The sequence below is a fragment of the Sus scrofa genome, chromosome 2, assembly GCF_054392235.1.
Source record: "Sus scrofa isolate SSC_HxYL_T2T_F1_AM1 chromosome 2, Sscrofa_HxYL_maternal_Yorkshire_Landrace_v2.0, whole genome shotgun sequence".
Classification (NCBI taxonomy): Eukaryota; Metazoa; Chordata; class Mammalia; order Artiodactyla; family Suidae; genus Sus; species Sus scrofa.
In genome coordinates, this window is record NC_139384.1 from 107,243,754 (window position 1) to 107,270,186 (window position 26,433).

General features: G+C 34.5%; 2 protein-coding genes across 13 annotated transcripts in view; one reads left to right on the forward strand and one right to left on the reverse strand.

Annotated features, from left to right (window-relative positions):
• Positions 1 to 26,433, forward strand: part of LOC110259421 (uncharacterized) — a 574,595-nt gene that overhangs the window by 316,795 nt on the left and 231,367 nt on the right. For 3 of the 12 annotated variants that reach the window (XR_014838267.1, XR_014838271.1, XR_014838270.1), the window contains one exon: positions 9,784 to 9,905. Coding sequence is in view for 1 of the 12 variants with exons in the window: in XM_085014022.1 (XP_084870148.1) it covers positions 4,214 to 4,453 (240 nt within the window). In the remaining 11 variants the exon portion in view is untranslated. Of the gene's footprint in view, positions 1 to 785; positions 879 to 4,213; positions 7,119 to 7,339; positions 9,246 to 9,783; positions 9,906 to 24,353; positions 24,409 to 26,433 lie in introns of those variants that run through there. The other 9 variants (XR_014838273.1, XR_014838264.1, XR_002341811.2 and 6 more) reach the window with 8 other exon arrangements.
• LOC110259422 (endogenous retrovirus group K member 9 Gag polyprotein) overlaps positions 1 to 26,433 on the reverse strand; it is a 789,250-nt gene that overhangs the window by 77,322 nt on the left and 685,495 nt on the right. The gene's annotated exons all lie outside the window — the stretch shown is intronic.

Here is a 26,433-nt window from a genome sequence, read left to right on the forward strand (position 1 = left end):
CTTATAATACTCTGAATTTCCTTTGGAACAAAGTTTTGTCAGTCTTGTGTAACAGTCATGTATTTAGTTATACAAGTCGTCTGAATAGCTTGCAAGACTTTGGGTTCTCTGAGTGCTGGAATAATACTGTATATGTCCTTCTGTCTTCTGTAATACATTTCCTAGTACCTTAAACTTTGTAATATAAATGAAATATTTTATATCCATATCACAGGGAAGTTTACAGGGAATGCCAGATGGATGGTATAGAGAAGAGTATGAGAGAAAAGAGGAAAGGAAGGCAATGTCCATCTTGAGGTCACATAGAAATGCTTATGGGGGATAGTATGTGAATTACAGTGGGATTGATACCTTTTAATTCATAACATTAATATGTTTATTACTCTAAACTTTAAAATTTAAATTACCAAATTAGCCAATGGGGAAAGACATGCTCAATCTATGTTTTCTTTGTTTGGGCAGGTTATAAAATTACTGCATATTTGTTTCAATTATATATTATTTCTCTTATGTGTCTACTCCATCCCAAAATATAGTGAAAAACCAACATTTTATTTTATTTATAATTTGATGGGTCATGAATTCAGACAGGACATAGCAAAGAAATCTTTTCTACACATGTCTGGTCTCAGCTGTGGTTGAGATGTTTTGCCTGGGGCCTCAGTTCTCCTATCACCAGAGCTGCTTGGTTCTTCTCCACCTTGTTCTTAGAGACACTGGGACTTGGGCTGGGGGGCGGGCCTGACATAGCTGGGGGCTCACTGGCAACTCTCTTTTCACTTCAGCCTCTCTGGGAGATCCTTGTAGCAAGATGGTCTTAGAGTGGACCATTAGGAAATCTTCAGTGGACATCCCCATTCAAAATGGGGGAATGAGAGGTGAGCAGCAGTCACTAGACCTTAGCAGTTCTGAAATCCAGCTGCAACAGCAATGCCAGTTCCTTAGGTATAGCCTAGTCATGCGCCCTGTGAGTTGTTTCCTAGGGTTTTAAATTCCACTCTCCAGCCTGTTGGATCTACATTTGGACTCACCCTTCCTTTCCACAGAAAATGGCCCAGGATTGGAGCCATTTAACTCTCTCAGTTTGCTCTTCACCCATAGAAAGTTTGGGAAGCCAATGATATTTTGACTTTGAATTCTCTTCTGTTTAATTCAGTTTGTCAGTACTTTTGCCAATATAATTAGCCTTCTCTGGAATGTTACTGATATTTATACTCCCCTTAAATCTCTTTGAAATAGGCCATTCTATCTTGGGCTGAGAATCAGTAGAAAGGATCTAAGAGGCAAAGTTACTAGTTTTTGCTTGTTGTCTAGTGGAAAGGGTCTGTGAGGCTACATTCCTGATTCTTTTTTTTTTAGGGCTGCACCCATGGCATATGGAAGATCCCAGGCTAGAGGTTGAATAAAGAGCTGTAGCCCCCAGCATATGCCGCAGCCACAGCAACACAGGATCCAAGCCACATCTGTAACTGACCCTGCAGCTCATGGCAATGCTGGATCCTTTAACCCACTGAGTGAGGGATTGAACCCATGTCCTCATGGGCTAGTCAGGATCATTACTGCTGAGCCATGAGGGAACTCCCTTGACTCCATCTTTAATCTGAGATGATATTCTACTAGTAGGTTCCTGAATTTAGTCAGTACCCTGAGGCCATTTCTTACTTTATGAACCTTATTCTACAGGGTTAACTGTCCTTGACCTTATATAATCCATCTAAATTGTGCTAAAATACTAAATATTTCCTAAATTTATCTCTTTTCTCATATTTACCATATGTAGTTAGAAGAAAATAATTACACTTTCAACATTTTCCTTAGCCAGCTCAACAAGTTCCTTACGTACTCTTTATGTTTACCACATTTCCACATGTAAGGCTAATATTTCTGCCAATATATAACTTGAGCCTCTTTCCTCCAGCTTCCAAAAGTGGTTTCTATATTGTCCTTCACGTTTTCACTAACTGAAGCCTTAGGTCCTTGCAGCTTCTTTGCAGTACCAGTCTCAATGTGATTGCCACATGTTTTAGTTTTTATGACAGAGAAACCCAGTTCTGGTGCCAATAACTCTATCAGTCAGAATTCAATCAGGGATGAAGAAGTACTATGTGCATTAGGAAAAAGAAGTGTATAATAGGAATTGAGACCTCTACAATTGTGAGAAAAGCTAAGAATATTAAAGTCCCCCCACCAAAAGGAGTCATTATAGCTGAGATAACTAAGTAGCCAGCCTGACACAGGTTAAATAGATGGTTCTTGTGTGGAAATCTGGAAGCCAGGTAAATTCAGCTGAGAATTTGGGTCACAAAGGGAAGCTGGTGTAGAAATCCATAGAAGGTTATTGGCTTTTCATGGCTCTTGTCTCTTGTGAGTTCATAGCTGAGCATGTGGTGATAAGCCTGGGGTTACTCTTGGCCAGATGTGTCAGTCAGGAAGGAAAGCCAGACACAGAGGAGAAGGAGGAGGTGCTGGAAATCACCTGTAGCTCTGTATCTGCCTCTCATTGCCTTTGACTGATGATGACCACTAGAGTGTAATGACTGTGTTTGCTTCCACCTTCCAAAATACATACAATATTATATTTGGTCAGCTAGAACCCAGAACCACACAGGAAAGGAGCTGACAAAAGGACAGTATGTAACTATGCTGATTGAAGAAAATGGGAAAATTACAAAAACATATAAAGAAGCAGAAAAAAATTACCCTTATACTTAGGACTAAGAGGTAAATGCTAATAACATTTAGCAGATTCTTGTCTTTTCACTGAAATATTTCTATTTTATTATGGGAGATTTAGCATCAGCAATTAGCTTGTGAAATATGATGTAGTGATTAAGGACTCAGGTTTTGGGCTGCATTGCTATGTTTGAATATTAGATTCATTACTAATAAGGGTTATCACCTTTGGCCAAAATAATGAACACCTGTTCTCTCTGTTTAATTTTATCTAAAATGAGAATAAAAATAGTACCTACCTATAGTAGATAGAATGTGGCCTTCTAAGATGTCCATGTCCTAATCCCCAGAACCTATGCTGGGTTTCATGGTAAAGGAGAATTAGGATTAAAGCTGAAATTAAGTTTGCTAATCAGCTGACTGTGAGATGGTGAGTTTATACTGAATTATCCAGGTGGACCCCCACAGTGATCACAAAAATTTTCTTAAGTAGGAGAGGCAAGAGAGAAAGAACCAGAGATATGGCAATCTGAGAGGACTTGCCCTGACCTTCCTGGTTTTGAAAATGGAGAAATAGTGCCACAAATGAGGAATGAAGGCTTGAAACAATCTAAAAAAGGGAAGAAAATGGATTATTCCCTAAAGCCACAAAAGGAACACAGCCCTGCCGATGCTTTGAGTTTAACCCAGTGAGACCCAGTGAACTATAAGAGAAGAAACTTGTGTTATTTTAAATTACTTTAAGGTTTTGATAATTTGCTATAAAAAGAATAAGAAATGAATATAGTAACTCATATAGTTGTGAGAATTAGATGATAAATGAGTAATCATGATCAAAATAGGTCCTGGTACATGGTAACTATTCAGTAAATGTGATTATTTGCTAGAAAATTATAATTGTGTGTTATATGCATAATTATAATTCTGTTATATATCCATGTGTGCATATGTATGTGTGTGTGTGTGTGTGTGTGTATATATATATGTATATATGTGTGTATATATATATATATATATATATATATATATCTCCTGTTGTTGCATAGTTAAGCTATATTCGATTTCTTTTTTTTAAACTTTTATTTATTTTTTTGTCTTTTTAGGGCCACACCCACAGTATATGGAGTTTCCCAGGCTAGGGGTAGAATCAGAGGTATAGCTGCCGGCCTACACCATAGCCACAGCAATGCAAGATCCAAGCCGTGTCTGCAACCTACACCACAGCTCAAGGCAACACCGGATCCTTAACCCACTAAGCGAGGCCAGTGATCGAAGCTGTATCCTCATGGATACTAGTCAGATTCATTTCCACTGAGCCACGACGGGAGCTCCCTATATTCAATTTCCTGTTATTATAAAAATACTTAAATGGAAAAACTCTATGGAGACCTATCTGTCTTGATGTCTATTACAGACTAAGTGGTTAGTACAACATTGAACACATCATAGGGGTCTATAAATATTCGTTAATAGATAAATAAATATATGACTGACATATTTGTGCCTATGTTTTTTTTTTTTTTTTCACATTTGTCTTTAGGCTAGATTCCCAGAAATGGAATTACTGGATCAAAATGAGCTGAACATTTTCATGCTCTTTATACCTACTGCCAAATGGATTTTCAGAAAGGTTACATCAATTTACACGCCCACAGCATTGTATGAATGTGACTTTGTCCTCCTACCCATGGTAACATTAAGTATCCTACATTTTAAAAGCTCTGATAACCTTTTGCCTGTTTTTATCATTCCTCTAATTGAATCTTTTGACTATTTGTAATGCTGAAAAACTCAATTATTTTATTTATTGCTCATCATTTTTATCATTTTTTTGGTAAATTTTCTGATGGCTATTTTCAAATAAAAAAGTTATATTAAACATAAATAATGTAAGAAGGGTATAGAAAATAATAAGCCCTGTTGAACCTACTGGCAAAATTTGACAAATGTTAACAATTTTACAATATTAGCTTCATTTATTGATTGATTCATTTTTGAAACAAAATGTTATAACTGTATTTGAAATGTCTTCTATTCTCCTGTTTCCCCTGCCCTCTTCCTAGGGATTACTTGTTTCTGTTTTGTTTTTGTACTTTTATATCTTCACACATAACACACATGCACTCACTATTAGTATGTGTGATTTTTTTTCCCTCTATCTATAAGATTTTCCAGATAGTATTTTCAATCAGTATTTTGCATATTAATCAATTAGTTCTTTGTGTCATTGGATTTTAACTCTTTGCTTGTCATATTTGTTGTACACATTTCCTCAGTCATTTTAATATTTGTTACTAAGTTGATTTTCAACTCATTACATTGCTTTGAAAGTCAGTTACTTCAATTGTTTTTTGCTTATTATGCAGAATTAGGAAAATTGTATGATTTTCATTCATGTATTTGGTTTGATGGCAAAATATCATGGTAGTAATTATTAACATTTTTGATTTATAATTTTTAATCTTAGAATGAACTGACATAAATGTATACTGATAGCAGCCATTAAATTCTGTTATCTGAGGGAGTTCCCATTGTGGCTCAGTGGTAATGAACCTGACTAGTAGCCATGAGAACATGGGTTTGATCCCTGGCCTCACTCAGTGGGTTAGGGATCTGGTGTTGCAGTGAGTTGTAGTGTAGGTCGCAGATGTGGCTTGGATCTCGAATTGTTGTGGCTGTGGTGTAGGCCAGCAGCTGGAGCTCCAATTCGACACCTAGCTTGGAAACTTCCATATGCTGCAGTTGTGACCTCCCCCCCAAAAAAGCCCCCCCCCCCAAAATCTGTTATCTGATTATTTTAAGGTGAAATTTGCAAAACTTAAGATCTCTAACAGTCTATCTTAATTCTCTCTTTTTGCAATGTTAGCTTATAGGGAGGCTGAAATGATAGTGATTTACTTAATTAAAATCTGTCAAAAGAAAAAGATTCTAGATCCTCTTTAATGTTCATCCAATTTCAAGTAATACTGGGAGAATGCAATTTTCCAAGCTATTAAAAGTTAAGGAGTAAGATGTGAGGTTTTCAGTGGTAAGCTCTCCTGATCCTATTGGAAAGGTGTTAGAATTCAAACATTGTTTAAGGGTGTGACATTTTCCTGAAAAATAAAAGTGAATTTAATCAAATAGAAAAAGGTATATAAAAATGGCTCCCTAGTATACACAGGCAAGAGATTATAAAAAAGGAAATATATTCAAGATGACTTAAAAATAAAAAACTTTAAGTTAAGAAATCAGATGAAATTATTATATAATTTGTCAGTACTTCCACCAAACCTGTAGCATATCAGTGACTAAAAATCTAGGAAACACCTTCTACTAAGTTTTTTTCAGATGCAAACTACCACAAAAGAGAGGCAAAAATTAGAAAATACTTTGTTGTGGACATTCATGGAGAAGGAGATGATATGATTTCCCCTTACCCACAGGAAATATATAAAAATATGACGATTTGTTGGACTAAAACAATAAGCTGTAATTTAAAAAATCTCTCATCAGCAAGCGTGTTCAGTGTGTAGCCCTACATTTACATATGTTCAGACATCAACAGAGAACTATAGGGATATATTTCCACGTTTGAAAATAGCAATTACCTATTATAAAAGTATTCAAAACTTTGAACTTATGCCCACAAAACAAACAATATAAAGTGGGTACATCTAATGTTATAGCTTTGAGCAGAGATACAATAAAAGCAAAGCAAAAATTGAAGAATTAACAGCTAGAAATTAGATTTAGCTGATATTAACCACGTAGAAACATTTCATTTAAATATATGTGAACTTTTAATACTTTTCAATAAAGCTGACATATGTGCACAATTAAATCTATACTTATTAAGTAAATAATAAATACAAGACATTAAATATGTTTTTAGTAAACTCTCTGTTAAGAAAGAACAACCACTTAACCTATCCACTCTGATTTTAAATCAGCACCCTTCAGCTTTCTCCCAGCCAGCTCTGCTGAAAACTGGCAAAGAGCACAAATGGAGCCTAAACTTAGATTCTATTTGCTTCCCTCCAAAACGGCTCATCAATTTAAAATACTTGGGCAAGTAAAACTGATAAGTGGCTTTCTACATTAAAGATACCTAAAAACTATGAAACTGTTAATAATTTGTATTTTACTTCTCTATTATGTAAATATTCAAGATCACAAATTTCAAAAGAGAAGAGCACTATTTTGAGAAATAGTTTCAGGAGTAAAAACACTAGAAGGTAGGCTATTTATAAGCTGTAACTTTCTATAATCTGGTGTAAATATGTATTGGCAATGAAATAGCCAGACTTGAATTTGAAAACTTGTTACTGTTATTCAGAAAGCTTTCCACTGTTTCCTTATGATTTATTTAGTTATTTTTCTGTCAGGATTAAAGCATATGTCAGGCTATCTTTAGTAACTTGACCTAATGGTCTCTTTCATCCACTCCTTCCCAAACCCACCCTACTGGAAGGAACCTTTCCCAAGTGCCCTGGGAAGAAATCTCCTTGGGAAATTCTTCAGAAGGCTATTTAGAGAACACATGGTGACTGAAATAGTTTCTGAGGAGATACACTGGCTTTTCTTGAGGGAGGGACTGTCTGGGCCTCTCTTGCCAGATTCTTCCATGGATACTTTTTTGCTCTTGCTGGTCTTTCGCCTGGTGGAACTTTATTTATTCCATTAGATTTAAATACTTTCTTTTTTTTTACAGAAAGAAATTTCATATTAAGTGCTCACTTATAATATGAAGTATGGAAAAAGAAGAGGGGAAAACTGAAGAGAAGGAATGGGGAGATATGATTGGAATTTTAAAAGTTTAGAAAGCGTGAGAAATGGAGAGTTCCGGGTGCTGCCAACTGGACACCGAGATGGACACTAGAGAATCTCTCTGACACTTTTTGTTAGCAGCTCTTGAGTAGTAGAAAGATGAAGATGTATTTTAATAAATGCATATTTTGGGTGATATCTAGCCTGCCTGGCAGAGACTGTTAAATAAGGGAGTCAATTTTTAATTATACTTGTAACCTACATTGTATTAATTTCTAAATAGTTTTTGTCTCTAACTCATTTACAGATAACTTCCCCTAAGAACAATATAGTTCTAAAAATATTGACTTAATTTCCAGGCATGAGAAGTTTTCATTTTGTTCTGTCTCTTTCTTCCAGGTCCACAGGTAGCATTGAGAGTTTGGCCAGTCATTTGTGCTGTGTTAGCCATGATTTTTTTAAAATAAGTGTACATTTTTAAAAGGAACTTTAAATTGGGTCTCTCCTAAAGTTTTCCACAGACATCCAGTTGTCCAGGTCTTGCAATTAATCATGAAAATAACATGTAGAAAATGAATAAAGTGTATAGACTAATGTGGGAACTTTTATTATCTATCCTGTACTAGCCTAATTTTCAGAACTGATGATGGCAAATATCTTGTTGATTGAGACTGATAGCATCTGATGCAGTATTGCCATCAGAAAGACAAAGATCCTCCAGTCAAATATTAGCTACCTAAAGAAAAGGAGGAGAGGCTCAAACGACAGACTCAGCTCCTGACTAATTGCCACAATAATACAAGGTGTAGCTTTGCTGCTGGAGAGCTAAATTGGCACACTGTACCTTCTTGTTGGAATTAAAAGATGGCTGGGGGGGAATACAAGAATACTCTTATAAAAAAGTTAGGAGGTAATCTCGTTATAAGTTTTCCAAACTTCCCTACTGAATGTTTGTTCCAAACTTTATTTAAATACCATGTTACAGCGATACCTCATTTACATGGTATGTCAAAGTGTTATAATTTCCACATTTCTAGACTCCCAGGTCCAAGACAGCATTGCATAATGAAGGGAAAAGGATACAAGATTTCTAGGAATGAATTTCGGTGTAAATAATAATCAGTGATTCTATCAACCTTCCAAGGACAGTGAGGAATCTATGATGTATTGTTTATCATGTGCTCACTGTTTTTACCCTCTATGGATTAAGGTACTTTCTGTAAACAAGGAATGGGGCTTCATTATACGGTGGAATATTTTTTAATTCTGTTACTTTTTTTTTTTTTTTTACATTTGTGTTTTATCACAAAATTCATCTAAGCATAGAAATGGTTGTTTCTCATTGGGGAGTTTATCTGCCAAAACGTTATTGCTATAGGAAATGTATGTCACATTGGATTATCACTTGGCACTACCAAGCCAGAACAGTGTGAGCTTTAAACTTGGTTTAGAGAAATCTAATTAGTATCAACTTAAAAAGAAGATCCTAAAGATACTTCTTTCTTACTTTCCCTAATATAAAAGGTGATTTTTGATAAAATTGTTAATCTATAATAAATTTTGCTACTCAAAATCAAAATTGACATTTTCAGAACATATTATTTTTAGTAATAGGAAAATTTCCTTAAAACGAACTTTAAAAATATGGAGGTTGGGGGGAGGATGAAATGAATAGAAAATATTATTTCTAGTGAAAAGCAGCTGTGAGGGAATTAGTGAATGAAAATATTTTAAGACTGTAAGGCATTTGTAACTGTATTCAGTTCTCCAGGCAAATATAGTGATGTTTTATTTATTCAATCAATAATAACTTACTGAGTAACTACTATGAGTCATGTTCTGTGTTAATGAAGGAAATGCAAAGACACTAGGAAGACTCGGCAAAGACTATAAATAAGACTTTATCATTGCTCTTACCCACTTTATAATCCAATCTTTGGGCAGTCATTAAAAAAAACAAATAAAAAAAAATCCCACTAGCTTCAACCTTCAATAAAATTCAGTGGGAGTGTGTGTATGTGAGTGTTTATGTTTTACGTATAGACAGACCTGTATACTTATACACACATACATGCATTTGTACATGTATATGTATATATTTGCACACACATAATTACACATATGCACAAGTAGGAGGATGAGATAAAAAACACATAAAGAACATGCTTCTTTTTGTTATCTGACACACCTGAATGTTACTTGAACCATATAGAGCTTGAATTTCCTTATCTACAAGTGCCTCCCTCAGAGAATTTCTGAAAGTATTAAAAGAGATAAGAGATGCAAAGCAGTTAGCTCAGTGTCTGTCACATTAAAGCAATAAGAGAGAACTATAGCTGTTATTATTTTGTTTTATTTCAGGAGACTTCTTGGAGGGGGAAGTGTATAAGCAGATGAGATTATAAAGGAGTGATCTCGGAAAACTGAAGTAATATGAGAATAGTATATCCTAAGTAGAGAAGGAGAAAGTCATTCAAGAACTGGTAAGTTTCTATCACCACCAAATAATATATACCGATTTACTATTCCATCTAAAATAGTAGAAAATTAAAAGAGCAAAAAAGAGGTTTTTTTTAGTTAGTGTTTACTTTGAAATAAAGATGTCAGCTTAGATGTCCTTAAAATACACTAGAGAAATTATAATTCCTAAAATATTTATTTGGGAATGTATGCTGAAATGAGAAAACAGTAGAAACCTAAGGCATTATCCATAATCTCAAATTTTAAAAATATGTATCTGCGATTAAAAATATAGAAAATATTTTGGTTAGAAGCAGATCATAGAAGCAACTTGGAGAGTTACACACATGTGCACACGCACACAACACACTTTCTCAATGTTTCTCTCTTTTCTTCTACTAAAATCTCACATTTCTGCTCATTTATCTTTCTTCTTTTGAACTGGTTGGTCCATGATACAAATCTTATCCTTTTGGGTGATTTCTTTCAGATAGTGAGAGAAATGAAAATTTGTATTTAAATAGTGAGTCTCTGGTATAGAATTTCATTTATACATTATCTTAAAGGTGTGAGTTTTAATCAGGGTCCTTCTGTAAAATTACTATGAAAGTATTTCATGGAGTGAGCTCTGAAGTATTATAAATGCTTTGGGCCTAATATCTGGGAGTGGTATTTTGAGAACAGCAGACTTCTGTAAAATATGTAGACACATATTTGTAACTATCCACAATATCAGACAAAATTAAGTAGGAGCTGTTTCAAACATATATAATACATGAAAAATAGGAATTAAATATAGAAAAATAGATGATACATTGGAGATTGAGATAGAAATGAAAATCCATTTTATACAAGCTGCTTGTTCATGAGCTATGGCTACTTAGAGTCTCCTGAGTGTTTGGATACCTGAATATCCCTTCTTCTCTCTTATAGATCATTTGCCTTCTACTTATTGAGTCAAAGTAAGTTAGTGACTTGAATGAGTTTTACTATTGGCAGTTTTATGAGCGAATAGATTTGTAGTGACTTTCATCCCATAGCTCTCTGTGTTGAACTCAGACCCTTTTTAACAGTAGCATCTCGAATGCCATGGTGTCTTCCTGATGCTTCAGACCTTTATAATCCCTATAGATTCCCACAGCATTTTGTTTGTACTTTTGGCATAATGTGACTTGTCGTGTGTGTGTGTGTGTGTGTGTGTGTGTGTGTGTGTGTGTGTGTGTGTTGGGAAAGGGTATTCCTACCCTTCCTAGAAAATGTTTGAGGGAAAATCTAGCATATAATACACGCTTGATAAATATTTGTCTAGTTGCATTGCATTGAATTGAATCTGTAGACAACTTGTAAGCTGGTTGGTTGAAGAATCTTTCTAAAAGCCCTTTCTAATAGAATATATATATCTGTTCTATTAATAGTATTTATGTTTTATCTTCCTAATTCTAGTTATATGTATACAGATACAAATAAGCTCATTTCTCCATGTATTCAAATCCCTAATTTTTATTAGTTTTTCTGAGAAGTTATGTTGTTCATCAAAAAACATGGTAAACATTTCATATTAATAAGCATCTAGCATTATTCATTTGTATTCTGTGCAAGTGTCATATTTTAAATGGTGTAATGATAGGAAGACACAAGTCTTTCAAGTATTTTTATCAGCCTATATATCAGTATTCTTAATTTTTGAGGTAGAAACAATAAATAATATATAAATCAATACATAGGCAATGTAAGTGTTAACCTCATTATGAACCAACAAAGTGTGTAATACTTTAAAACATAAGAGCAACATAGTGAAATGTTAAAACAATTGCATTGATTTTTATTTCTAGTTCTTAATGTATCACTGGTCTTCCTTTCATGAGTCAATTTCCTTTAGTAATCTTCTCATTCAGGAAAAATGTTTTCTATCATAGTTCTGTTACCATCACTAATAATTAAAATATATATGAGTATCCTGATGCTAAGCAATAATGGTATCTCCAGCATCAGTGCCAAAGGAACTGCCATTTGTGGGAAACAACCTTATACTTTTGCTTTCCAGAAGTCATTTTTGGGTACCCTCCTTTGATTAAGAGTCCATGTTTCACTCAAACAAAAGTCTATCCTGAAATTCTGGTCCATTACATAATTTTCAGAAGCTGGAAGAAAAGCATTTGCATCATTTCTGTTCCGAGATCTGTTCAATATATACTCCCAGTCTGTCATGCCTGAAATTAATTTTTTACAATCTGGATCTTTACTATATGCTAAAAATTCAGTATAAAAAAGGACCTCCTTCTGCAGAGAATATGTAAGCCAGAACACCATGTTCCATCTTTATAATGAAACACATAGTTCCTATCAAAAGGCAAATTTTTTTGTTTCAAAATGTTTGAAGAGAATAATGATTTAAAAGATTTCAAATGCTTATGCTTACTTTCGTGAAAATGAAAAGATTCCTATTTCATATATATTTTAGCCTGAATCATATAATTTATGTGTAAATTGAACAACTTTTTATTCTGTTATTTCTCTGTATTTCATGCTTCTGAAGTTGGAAAACAAGCATATAATTATAGAAATAGTTTCTCTCAAAACATTCAGATTCAGGTGTATGACTATTTAAGTACATAGTGATTGTTAATATCAATTATCATTTAAACAAATGATAATGTACCATTTTGAGCCATTAATTACACACACCTTAAAATCTTGTTTTCCCCAAAGTATAAAATCACTTCTCTCAATATTTTTAAATAAATAAAGTAGTCCTAAAAAGTAAATTTCATTTTCAGAAAATTAAAATATGGTAACATTAAAAACAAGCAAGTAAAAATCCTTTGTCTGATCTTGGAAAAATTATTTACATCTGAAAGTGTGCTTTAGGAAAATATGAAGATTTATTAAAATGATGCATATAATAGCCCTAACATCGGACTCAAATTCTTCTTCTCATATTCATCCTCCTTCTCCTCTACATATCTTCTTCACCTCCTTTTCCATCTACTTCTCTTCCTCTCATTTCCTTTCTCCTTTTCCTCATTCTTCTTTAATTTCAAAGGTAGAAATTTGCGAGGCCTCAGAGGTGTACAGTATTTGACTTGGGTCCAGGATTCAAACTGAGACCTGTATCACACCAAAGCCGTTATTCTTCCTAACATTAATTTTCTCTGGAGCTTCCATTGGTTTTTGGATAGTGAATTTGTCACAGACTGATTATAATAACAATAAAACTTTCTATTTTTTAAGACAAATACTATATTTTAAGTTCTAAAAATGTTTGCCCCATACTTTGGGGTGTTATATATGTTTGATGCATAGGTGTTTGATAATATTTGTCTTCTATAATATTTTAAACCTAAATAATAAATGATAGACCTCTTTAGTTGATGTAGTATTTTTTTGCATTAACTTCTATACTGTTTGAAAATAACATTCATATGATGGCTTCCTACAAAGTTTGCTAGTAAATATTTAATGATATTTTGTCATTGTTTTATTTTGAACTTCCTGGATTCTCTTTGTTCTGGATCCATATCTTCCATGTAGCTAGCATTTTTACCCCAATTCAATGTGATATTTTTTATTTTGTTATTTTTACTTTATTTCTATTTATCTTTATATATAAGTATTGCCCTTTGGCATCTACTGCATATTTTTATTAGTTAGGCATAACAGATAATTCCTTTTCTAGTATAGTTTTCATGTTTACATTATGTTGACTAATAAGGCATTGCACAAATCTCCTCATTCCATAATTATGTATATTGGTCTAAACTTTTATAGCATATTAAGTATACTGTGCTAACTGGACAGCTACATGTAAATCAATGAAATTAGAACATTCCCTTATACTGTATACAAGAATAAACTAAAAATACTTCAAAAACTTAAATATAAGACATGACACCATAAAATTCCTAGAAGAGAACATACACAAAACTTTCCAGGACATAAAATATAACAATAGTTTCTTAGATAATTCTCCCAAGGCAAAAGAAATAAAAACAAATATAAACAAGTGGGGCCTAATCAAAGTTACAAGCTTTCACACAACAAAGTAAATCAACAAAATGGGAAGACAGCCTATGAAATACAAGAAAATATTTGCAAAATATGCAACTGACAAGGCAAGTTAATAGCCAGAAGACATAAACAGCTCATACAAGTCAATATCAAAAAAGCAAACAACTCAAAAAATCGTCAGAAGACCTAAATAGACATTTCTCTAAAGGAGACATATAAGTGGCCAACAGGCACATGAAAAGATGCTCCATGTTGCAAATTATTAGGGAAATGCAAATCAAAACCACAAGAAAGTATCAATTCACACTAGTCAGAATGGCTATCATCAAAAAGTCAGAGAAAGACAAATATATAACATCACTTATATGTGGAATTTAAGAAATAATAAAAATGAATCTATATATAAAACAGAAACAGACTCACAGGCATAGAAAATAACCTTGTGGTTCCCAAAGAGGAAAGGGAGGAGAGGAGGGATCAGTTAGAAGTATGAGATTAACTTATACAAGCTACTACTCATAAAAATGATAAGCAACAAAGACTTACTGTATAGCACAGGAAACTATATTCAATATCATGTAATAACCTATAATGAAAAAGTCATTTTTGCAATACATAAAACTGAATCATTTGCTGTATACTAGTAACTAGCAAAAAATAGTAAATCAACAATAATTTAAAAAAAATACAGTTCTTTTGCACAATGCTTCTTCCTGCTCTCTTAATTTTTCACTGATTTAATCTATATATTAACATTTTTTTCTTTTTGTATGATTACTGTTGCTCCTCCTACTAGTAGTTGAAGGTAAGTCTTCTTGGATTGCTTAACCAGTGGAAAATCCACCTTTCTGATACAGTAGGGCATCACAAACTGATCATGAAGGGGCACTATTTAAGTTCATTTGGCCACATGTAGCTGAAAACTCAGTTCACAGTGGCATACATAAACAAAAATCTTATTTTTGTCACATCACCATATCTAGAGATGAGAACTCCAGGACTCTTATGGTAGCATTTGCATAACATTAATAACTTGGTCTTCGTCAGGTTTTTCACTCAGCTGAGTTTAGCATAATCTTTTGGGTTTCCTTCTTGGAAGATGGCTAGACATCACCATTATTGTATTTGAGTTCTGAGGAAGAATATTAAAAGGCCTTTAAAAAGCTTTTTTTTTTTTTTTTCCAAAGCTTCACCTAGAAAATTCCATTTATATTTCATTGTACCAGAACTTTGTCAAATGGTATTTTTATCCATAAGAGAGGCTAAGGAATGTTATATTTTATCTGAGAACATTGTGGCCCCATAAAAAATCAGGACTTATTAAATCATAAAGATGCAGAGAAAAGATATCACATAAACAAGCAGCTAAGTCTACCAAGGGGGCTAAGTCCCATGTTAATATCACATGATTCTACTCTCTCTACCACCGCCTCCAAGCCACTGCTGATTGGTTGTGTGATGGACCCTAATTTTGAGCCAAACAGATTTTCTTGTGTGTTAATTGGGAATTATGGTTGAAAGAGAATAGTTAATCAGTGTTAGCTGTTGGGGCACTCATTGTCTACCATATGCATACTGAAATAGGATCAGTCTGGAGAAGGAAAGAGGAAAAAAAACTGAAATTGCTCAGCAGAAAGTTTCAGAGCTGAAATATCATATAGTCTCAGTAAGACAAAGAGCAGTTCCTCCCTCTGTGCCTTCAACACTTTATTCTTTTTGTTCCAGCTAGTTTGATATTGTTTCTCTTTCTCAATTCACATATATAGAAGAGTACAGCATCCTCCTCTCTTGGTGTTTTTGTTTTATTTTTGTTTTAGTGCTTCTGTTCAGCTAGACTTTAAACTCTATGGGAGCCAATACCCATATGTTTGTCCCATATTGAATTTTCTTTGCCTGGCATGACATGTTATCAATAAATATTTGTTTAATAATGAGACTTTATTATAAACTGAGCAACCCCTAATTCTCTTTCTTATATTTGATTTCTTTTATTGGTTTTACTAGTTATTTTCTAGGGCAGCATTCCCTTTGAGGAATACTTCTATTGAGAGTTCTCTTATGGTACAGTGGGTTAAGGATCTGGTGCTGTCACTGTAGCAGCTCCAGTAAGCTGCTGTGACTCAGGTTCAGTTTTTGTCCTGGGAACTGCCACAGGTGCTGAAAAAAAAATTAGTAATTTTGTTGAGTGACTTCTGGACAATGCTCTTTATGGTCCTGTTAGGAACAGTTTATTTCAGTGTGGTCACCTATTTGAAAGTGTACTTCAGTGACAAAATCTTTCTTTTGTCTTCACATAGTATTTGAGGAGACATCTGCCCATTTCCTGCTACATTTGTAAACCAATTGAGAAATAATACAAGGAGAAAGATGGAGATAGCATCTAAAATATCATCCTGACAAAAGGTCTTCATGGATGAATTGGGTTATATCTGTATTCTAGTCCCCCTTCTAATTCTAAACCCCAGAATTAGGCATACTCATCCACCCAACAGTTCTAGAACAAGAAGATGGTGAGCTAAGTTACACTGCCTTTAGCTAAAGTTCAAAAGAAATCAAGTAAAGAAACTCTACAATAGCCAAAACATGGAAACAACCTAAATGTCCATTGACAGAAGAGTGGATAAAGAAGATATGGTACATATACATGATGGAATATTACTCAGCCATTAAAAGGAAAGAAATAATGGCATTTGTAGCAACATGGATGAACATAGAAATTATCATGCTAAGTGAAGTTAGGCAGTGAGACACCAATATCATACGCTATCACTTACATGTGGAATATAAAAAAAGGACACAGTGAACTTCTTTGCAGAACAGATACTGACAGACTTCAAGACATTTATGATTTCCAAAGGAGACAGTTTGGGGAGTGGGGGGATGGGCTGGGGGTTTGGGATGGAAATGCTATAAAATTTGGTTGTGATGATCATTGTACAACTATAAATATAATAAATTTCATTGAGGAATTTTAAAAAAAGGACAAAAAGTAAAGAAATTCAGTGGGGAGGACACTCCCAAAAAAGATTTATCTTGGCATTACACATTTAGCAAATGTTAGGGCCTATCATCCATCTATGCTTGATTCCTCTTCTCTCAAGAAGTTCCATTCCAACCCTCATTAGATTCTTCCATGTATTTATAAATTTGACTTGGTGGCATCCCCTATGTGAGGTCTTTTACAAAGTTCTTTCTTTTCAGCATAGTATATTCAGGGTATCTAAATTCTCATTTTCTGGTTGGTCCTGTATTTCTACATTGCAGAATTGAATTGGTTGTCTTTCTAGTCACAAAGACCATACTCTCTTATAAGCAAGCATTTCCGGGTCTTTGGCATTGTGCTAATTTCCGTTGCCTCTTATGAAATTGTCTAGGTATGAGAAATATACTTATGGGGAAGTTTCTTCATATATAATTAGCCAATCCAGAATAAATGTATAATCATGTGGTGGAAGGTAATTCTTGAACCTTCTGCTAAAACGACATTAATTTTAGATTATTCTTCCCACATTTTCTTTCCTAGTACTGAATGTAAAGTGGATTTGAGTTAGTTGATCTGGTACTGTCTGTCTAAGGATGGAACTCACAATTTAAATTAGTATCTCACTAGTCCATGCGACTTTTTTGTTTGTCAGTTTATTTATTTATTTTTGTTAATTTTTTCTTTTTTAGGGCTGCACTTGTGGCATATTGAAATTCCCAGGCTAGGAGTCAAATTGGAGCTGCAACTTCAGGCCTGAGCCACAAGCAATACCAGATCTGAGATGCGTCCGTAACCTATGGCCGTGCTTATGGCCACGCCAGATCCGTAACCCTCTGGGTGAGGCAAGGGATTGAACCTGTATCCTCAGGGCTCTTAACCTGTTGAGCTACAACAGAAACTCCTGTTTGTCAATGCAAAAGGAATGATATTGTTTTTACCTCATTGCTATAAAGACTCATCCAGCTCACTCTCCTTGACCCTGCCCCAAATAAATCTCTGCCTCGGTGGCTCCTATTTTTTTTTGTGATCTGAGAAATAGAAAGAAGCCAGAAGTATTAGGCAAATAAATAGAACTCAGACCTACAGAAGAGGCTGAAAGCTTCCCCTCCTCTCTAAGCCCCTGCCCTTTCACACCAGCCATAAATGAATGACAATGACAATTTAGTTTTCCGACGCTAATCTTTTGTAATTTTTTTTTTTAAAGACTGCACTTTGGCATACAGAAGTTGTGGGGCTAGGGGTTGAATTGGAGCTTCAGTTTCCAGCCTACACCACAGCCATAGCAATGCTGAATATGAGCTTCAGCATCTAGGACCTATGCCTGTGCCATTGCTTGTGGCAATGCCAGATCCTTAACCCATGGAGTGAGGCCAAAGATAGGACCCACATCCTCACATAAACTATGTCTGTGGGTTCTTAACCTGCTGAGCCACAATGGGGATGGGGAATTCCTAACCTTTCGTAAATCCTAACATTGATTTTATGCCAACTTTAGATTCAGTTTAGATTTAGATTTGGTTGTTATGTTCTCAATTCTTTTCTAATTTCCTCTCTTCTTGTTTTCTCACAAATCTATTTGTTGATAACAACTGGGCTACTTCTTTTGTAGAATATTCTATGATCTGATTCTTCTATAGCATCATTAGGATATAAGTTCCTCTATATCCTTCATATTGGAAATTAGATCATGAGGTTCAATTACAGTTTAGTTTGAGGTTTTGGCAGGAATTCTCCCTAACAGGTGTTGTATACTCCTTCATGAGGTATAAAATTTATGGATATCTCAGTCTTTGAGGTTAATTATTGCTGTTTATCATTGCCCAGGTATAATTTCATTAGACATTTTTTAATGGTGATATTCTTTCATTATTGTCTGTTTCTGTCATTTATCTCTTTATCTTATAAAATTAATAATTTCCATATTTCACATTTCTCATTTATTTTATAAACTGATTGTCTGAACCATTCATTTTCACTACTTAATTATTTTCAATGATGACTTTTGTTGTTCTTTAACAAGATTTAATCAGTTCAGTTTTTGTTTCCTAGATACCCTGCTTTCTTTTATTTTCGCAAAAGAATAGCAGCAGTTTTTCAGATCCTTTTGTATTGGTGTTCTTTATCAGGCCTGGCACAGATACTTTTCCCCTCACCTTTTTCCTTTTATTTGGTTCTTTAAACCTCTATTAAGTCAAGTTATTATTATTGTTCCTCATCTTTTCTTGTGAATTATTTGGGTAATTCTTAAAAACCAGGCTTAAGTGTAGGCGTATTTACGGTGAGGTATTGTGGTCAGTGCTCAGTTTATGTCCTTGTTTGCTAAAAGGGCATGTCCTCCTGATGCTGATGCTAGAAGAAAAGAGCCAATATCCAGTAATATACTTAACAATGGTTTAGTGTGGAGACAAAGGAGAGAGTATTTTATTTCTGTGATTCTGAAACTTGTTCTTATGTATGAGTTTTCTCTCCAGAGTAGAATTATTAGCATGATGTATCATATGGATGTGGGGTTTGGGAGCACACTATTGTAGGAGATGTTTTCATTCCCCTTCCTATACCTTGTACAGTAAAGGGAGACTACTCAGTTGCAGAGTATATCTTTTGTATTTCAAAACATGGAGTATGTCAATTAGAGATGAGCACTACACTCTTGCCCTCTTTATTATAACCACAGAATTGGGTTAAAACCATTTTGTTTTTGTTTTTGTTTTTATTTTAACTCTGATACCAACAATTTGATGAGTGTGGACATATGCATATACCCATGATACTATCACTGCAATCAAGGTAATAAACCCATCATCTCTAAAAGTTTCTTTGTGTCAGTTTGTTTTGTTTGGCTCTCTCTTTGTGATAAGAACACTTAAGTAATATCTACCCTCTGAGCACCCAGACAATTTTTGCATCTCTTCTTTTCATCTTCCAGCCCTGATATAATTGGCCATATTAGGAGCTGGGCTATTGAGGCCGTCCTCAGTGTTCTATTTCCTACACTGCACACTGTAGATTGATCCTACTGAGCCAATTTTGGGAATCCAAGCTATAGCTGTAGGGGTTGCTCTTCATTCTCCCTTGTTTGTGCATCCTGACTCCTGGCAGATGCCTCCACACGAAGGCTGCCTACGGATCTGATTGACAGAAAACACCATTCCTGGGTTCTAACACGTTAGATGAAAGAATATAGAAATTCTTCTAAGACTTGGGAATTTGATTTGTCTCTAATTATTTTAGATAATAGTTGAGAATTATTTTTATCTTTAGGAAAATTTCATGGATATACTAAAGAGAAATTTTAAAAGGAGGAGTATTTGCTTATATTTATATCTTCTAAGAAGACCATTGTATCTATTTATAAAAATCTATTAAATATACACTCATAATTATTTTACCTTTAATTAGAATGCAGTATCTAGTAGTGTAATATTAATTTTTGGAATCCCTATCTAGTTTGGTAAAAGTGACCCTTTCTAGTCAATCAAACCAGAAAATGACTTTGCCTGCACCAAGGCAGGCTGCTGATGTAAGAAGCACCAAGAACGGCAGGGGTTTCATACAGTCAAGGCAGTTTTTTTCTGTGGTAAATGTTACCTCTTTTCTTTAGAGCATGCATCAGAATTTTCAACAAAGAATCAGCTGGAAACAGTGTATAGAATACAGTTCTGATTATCATCTTTAGTTTGTGTAAAATATAGTTCTCTCATTTCCTACCCAGTTAAACTTGAGATTTTCATTTTGATTCTGAAAAAAGGAAAGGAAATTTCAACTATTAAGTGATCAAGAGGACACCTTCTGAATAAGATTATTTAACACTGGGACTAGTGTATCACAACATAATTATATAAACAGAAGTTTCCTTTTCTTTTTCCTTTCTTCTTTTTTCCTTATTCCCTTCCTCCTTTCCTTCCTATCTCCCTCCCTTCCTTCTGTCTTTCTTATTTATGAGAAAGGGGTTTTAACTCCACATTTTTTCTATTCCTCACTTTGAGGAAAATGGGTTAAAGTAAAGAAATGTGTGAAAACTGTATTTAGAGTTGCTCTGTATAATTAATGAGTCAGCATCTCCCTTAAGCAGAGAATCAGAATGTTAAGCTTTGCTGACTGATTATTAGTCTAAAAACTTCTATGTTTTGATTCACCCTTAAGATCTTGATATTTTCTAGTATTCATGTGACAAATGTTGAACCCAAAGGATTTAATTCTAACCTGAAAGACTTTAACACCAGTTTTTTCCAGACCCATAGGCCTCTAAAGAGAAATAAGAATATTCTTTTTCAAATGCTACTAACCTCTCCTGGCTGAGTTATTGGACTGACTTACTAATGTTTAACAACTCAGTCATAAAATGTTGGCAATAATAATTTTATTTGGTCAAAGTACCATACTGAAATTTATAGGGATGAACTTATGTTTCACAGTACTAATATGTATAAGTCAAATTGAGTAAATTCCTTTAGGAGTGTAGGAAATACAGTATGTCATTTCTAATTTTTAAAACAATAGTGTCTCATTGAGGACTGTGTCCAATCATATCAGCTGTGTTTTTCAGCAGTTTTAGTCACTTTTCAGCCACCTTTTTTCTCCTTTTTCTATTTTCTCTTCCTAAATGATTCAAGTTGTTTTCTCTTTTTCTCACTCTGTTTGCTTCACACACACCACCAAATGGTTGATTAATAACACTCATCTACAGAGTATCTCTTGAATCAAATCACTTTGTCATTTGTTACATTGTCAGATGTGCAATATATTTAATTAAAGCAAAACTACTACCCTGCCATGATGAATTTATTTGTTGAGATTATATTGCAAATTTCCCAAATTTGTGATTGCCTTTCTATCATCACTACCATTGTCTTATACCAGGCCTTTAGAACCTCTGGCTGGCCTCCTCAAACCTCAGAACTTGCAAGAACTGCCTATTTTCCAGCCACTGTTTTCTTTCTATGCCACCTTTTTGCACCATTTTGCCTCTAGAGTTTTCCATTTAAAAAACAAATGTGATTATGTCATTCCTTTCCTTAGAAACCTTTACTAACTGCCTTGTGCATACTAGAGTCCCTCAATTTGATGTATAATGCCTTTGGAATCCACCTCAAACTTTGATGAGGTAGATGGTCACTTCTACAGCTGAGTAACCCTCCTGTACTTTTAATAGGAGAAAAGCACAAGTTCAGGCAGAATTCTGGTTTTATGCCTGGCAGGAGCAGAGGTTTAACACACTTAAATGTCAGTTGTGGTATTACTCCTCCACAGTGGTCTATAAATAAGGACAGATTCAAATAGAAAGTCCAAAACCAAGCAGTTCAGCATCAAAGTCCCACACTTGAGGGAAGACGATCCAATGACAGTGTAAAGTCTTAAATGGTTCACTAACCAAGGTAACCCAGGGCAAAAGAGTCAAAAACATAAATTCATGTGTGAAAATCAGAAGGTATTAGCATATTAAGCCTGCAAGCAACTATCTCCATTAATTTATATTTATTCAGAGGGACAGTGAGTTAATGGAAGGGCCTAGATGATTAAAAGATCAACAGTGAGTGTAAAATTATCTCTTGCATTTGTATTTGTCAATGTATACTGCTATAATAAGCAATTCCAAAACTTTCAATAGAAATTAAAACTTTAATTTCTTGCTTTTGGGTTTCCATGTTAGTTCTGCCTTACCCCACATGTCTTTTCATTCTAGCATCCAGGCTGAAGGAACAACCGCTCTCTGGAATGTACTGTTCCAGAGAGTACTGTTAGCAAGAAGGCTAACCACACCATGCAGGCACAGTTAAAGCTTCTACCCAGAGGGTGTATGTCATATCCATTGGCAAAAGCAAGTTACATGGCTAAGACTGACAAGGGCAAGGATAGTGTCTACCTGTAGCAAGGCATGGTAAGAGTGGGGTGAATTACACTCCTAGAGAGGAGAGAGTGGATAATTGGGAACAATAACAAAATACCCATCCCACAGACCTCAAATATGCTGTATAATTTTGATTATTCTCTACCCCTCACTTAGAATACAGCATTTTAGGGAGATACTATGTATGTTCAGCCTTGTCTTGGGGTAATTTGAATATCTGGTTATCTTATGGGTTAGGGTTATATATGACATCAGGTAATGAGCTATAAGAGAATGAATCGCAATTTAAAAATAATATGTAGTTGCTTTTTATAATTATTTGTGTGCTTATCTTTATTTAGTTTACTAGAACACAGCCTAAACTTTTCGGTTATTTATATAACATATGTAAGGCATTGTCTTGTACTGCATTCTAGCAACTTCCATGTTGCACGTTTCTTCATTTGTTGATATTAACATGTCTTCAAATATGATTTGTCATCCTTCTTTCTCTGTGTGCAAGGTTACATTGGGTAGGCATAACCCACATTACCAACACTGGACTCAAAATATTTTAGGAAACTTCCCTTTGCTTCCAGGTTAAATGAATGTAATACTGTGTGTGTGTGTGTGTGTGTGTGTGTGTGTGTGTACATGTATGTGTGTGTGTGTGTGTATATATATTAATGCAATGATCTATAGAAACATCCTTTAGAGATACTATTATTAATAATATTATGAACATAGATTTGAGACAATGATACTATACCTATGCCATATACAAAGTTTCAAAATAAGTACATTACTTTGACATTCAGGGTGGATCACCAATTTAGACTTGCAAGAAACTCTAACAATTCTAAAGAATTTAATATGGTTTCATGGGCACCTATTGAATATTTGATTTCTACTTTCAAGTTTAGCCATATTTATATAAGAAATTAAGGAGAAATATGACTCTTTGAGCTTTTGGTAGTATATTTATGCATGAGATATACCACCTCAGAGTATGTTAGAATAAGGTTCTATAAGTGAGCCCATTTGAGAAAAAAAAAAAAAAAAAGAACAAAATCAAAAAGAAAAAAAAAATTAGGAATAACTTCTGAATACAGGGCATGCCTTTGAATGATAAAAAATTAAAACTTTCATTTTTTTTTTCTTTTTAGGGTTGCACCTGTGATATATGGAAGTTTCTAGGCCAGGGGTCCAATCAGCTTATGCCACAGTCACAGCAACAACTGCAGCAATGCCAGATCTGAACCACATCTGTAGCCCAGGCTGCAGCATGCCAGGGATCAAACCAACATCCTCATGGATATTAGTTGGATTCTTAACTTGCTGCACCACAACAGGAACTCCACACCTTTATTCTAATTTGCAGTTTGGTTCCCATTAGTTTTTCTCCTCTTTTTTAGTCCCTCATCATTGCTATGCTGATCTTCTTAGAAGTCATAAAGTAGTGATGACATGTACATGAAATATGAGTAAAACTATCACAATATTTAGTTCCTATATCAAGAAGATGAAATTTGGAGAATTATTTACTTTTCCATTTATTAAGCATAATCTCAGGATGGAGGTTTTTAGTCAATTTATGTAATTATCTAGTTTGTGGAATATTCCCCTGGTGCTTAATTTGCTAATTTTCTACAGACTGAATGGAATCTATCTATTGTGTTGTTAATTGGATGGCAGTACCAAAGAAAAGGTAAATATTTCATCTATCTGTTTTGCTACAAGATAATTGTGCTAATAAAATTCCATAATAAATCATGATTGGAATTCTTGGATGAAATAATAGTCCTACAGAAAGAGATTTTACTTTGCTTGATTTCTCTTTGCTAATTTTATGTGTGTCCCATAGCGATTTTGCTACATGTTTTTTATTATTTTCAAGATTATAATCATTTTAAAATATGTTAAGTTCCAAATTTTACATTAGTTAATATTTATGGTACTTTTGGAAAGAATGAGAAGGCTGTCAGTAAATATTAACTCAATATTTAGTAATCAGATATATAATCAAATACAGAATCTATTGATTATGTGTCAGATATGGAAAAATGACCCTGAAAGACACATTACTTACAGCCTCTTTTTACTACCCACTTCTCATTCCCTTCTCAAGTGGGAAATTTATTTACCTGGTCAGTTAAGGGTCTCTGGGTGAAGGCAGAGAGGACAATAGAGAAACCAGGGAGAAAGTTCAGTTTTTAGCCACTTAAAAATTAAAGAAGGCAAGATCTATATGAAAACATATATGTGTGTGTATACAAAGGGTGAAAAAATCTGAAAAGTTTAGCAGAAGAAAGACAAGTGAATATTTACCCAGCATCAGATGAAGCATGTCAAAGGGATATAAGTATCAACCTGAGAGATATCCCAGTGACCAAACCTGGAACCATTTGAATAACAAAATAAATAGCATGGTTGCAATGACGTCCTAAGGCTGCCGTAACAAATTACCACAAACTGGGTGGTTTGTAAAAACAACAGAAATTTATTCCCTACCAATTCAAGAGTCCAGACATCATCAGAAATAAAGGTGATGGCAGAGCAATGCTCTCCCTGATGGTTCTATGGAAGTCCCTCCTTGCTGCTTTCTTTTTGGTGGTTGTCAGCAATCTTTGGCATTTCTATTTGTAAGCCACAGCAGTCTAATCTCTGCCTCTGATGAGGTGTTTGCCCCCTGTGAGTATGCTAATCTCTGCTCCCAAATCTTCTTCTTGTAAAGAGACCAGTGATACTGGATTTAGGACCCATCTTAATCCAGAAAGGCCTCATTTTAACTTAATTACATTGGCAAAGACTGCATTTCCAAATAAAGTCACATTCACAGAATTGGTGGGACAATCTTTGGGAGCTCTATTCAACTCAGTACAATGATGTTAGATTATAACCCAAAGTATAAAATATGTATATGAATCCACGCTGATATATACAAGTAATACAATAGAATAAATATATGGGGGAGAAGAGACAAAAGAATTCCAAATACACATGCAGATACTGCCCCCTGGGAGGTAGAGCTTATTTCCCCAACCTCCTCCTCTATCACCACACACGCACCTTCAGCATGTACTGGATTTAGTGACTTATATCCAAAGAACAGAGTATGGAAACGGAAAACCTAGGAACTTTGCAGTAGAAAAGCCAGGCCAATATGGCCTTAACCAAATGGTCAAGGTTAATGCCACCAAGACATGTCACACATCACTGATATTTCATGATAAGGAAGGAAATTCACCTATGTATTATCTTCTCTAAAACTATAACCCCAGACTAAACGTGAGAAAAGTACCAGAAAAGCTCACATGGAAGGATATTCCACAAAATACCTGGTCAGTATTCCTCAAAAACTTTAAAAACAAAGATGGGAAAAAATGCCATAGATCTTCAGAAAAAACTAAGGAAAGAGACACAATGACCAAAAACAAGGTAGTATCCTGAATCAATCATGGGAGAGAAAAAGAACATTAGTATAAAAACTGGTGAAATTCCAGTGAAGTCTTGAGTTTGGTTAATAGTCATGTGTTAGTGCTGGCATCTTAATTTTCACAAATGTACCACATAGCAGTGTAAAATGTTATTCAGGAAAAGTGCATGAAGAGCATAAGGAGCACTCTATATTACCTTTGCAATATTTCTGAAATCTAAACTCATTCAAACTATTACATTTACAATGGATAAGCAATGAGACCCTACTGAATAGCTGAGAGCACTATATATAATC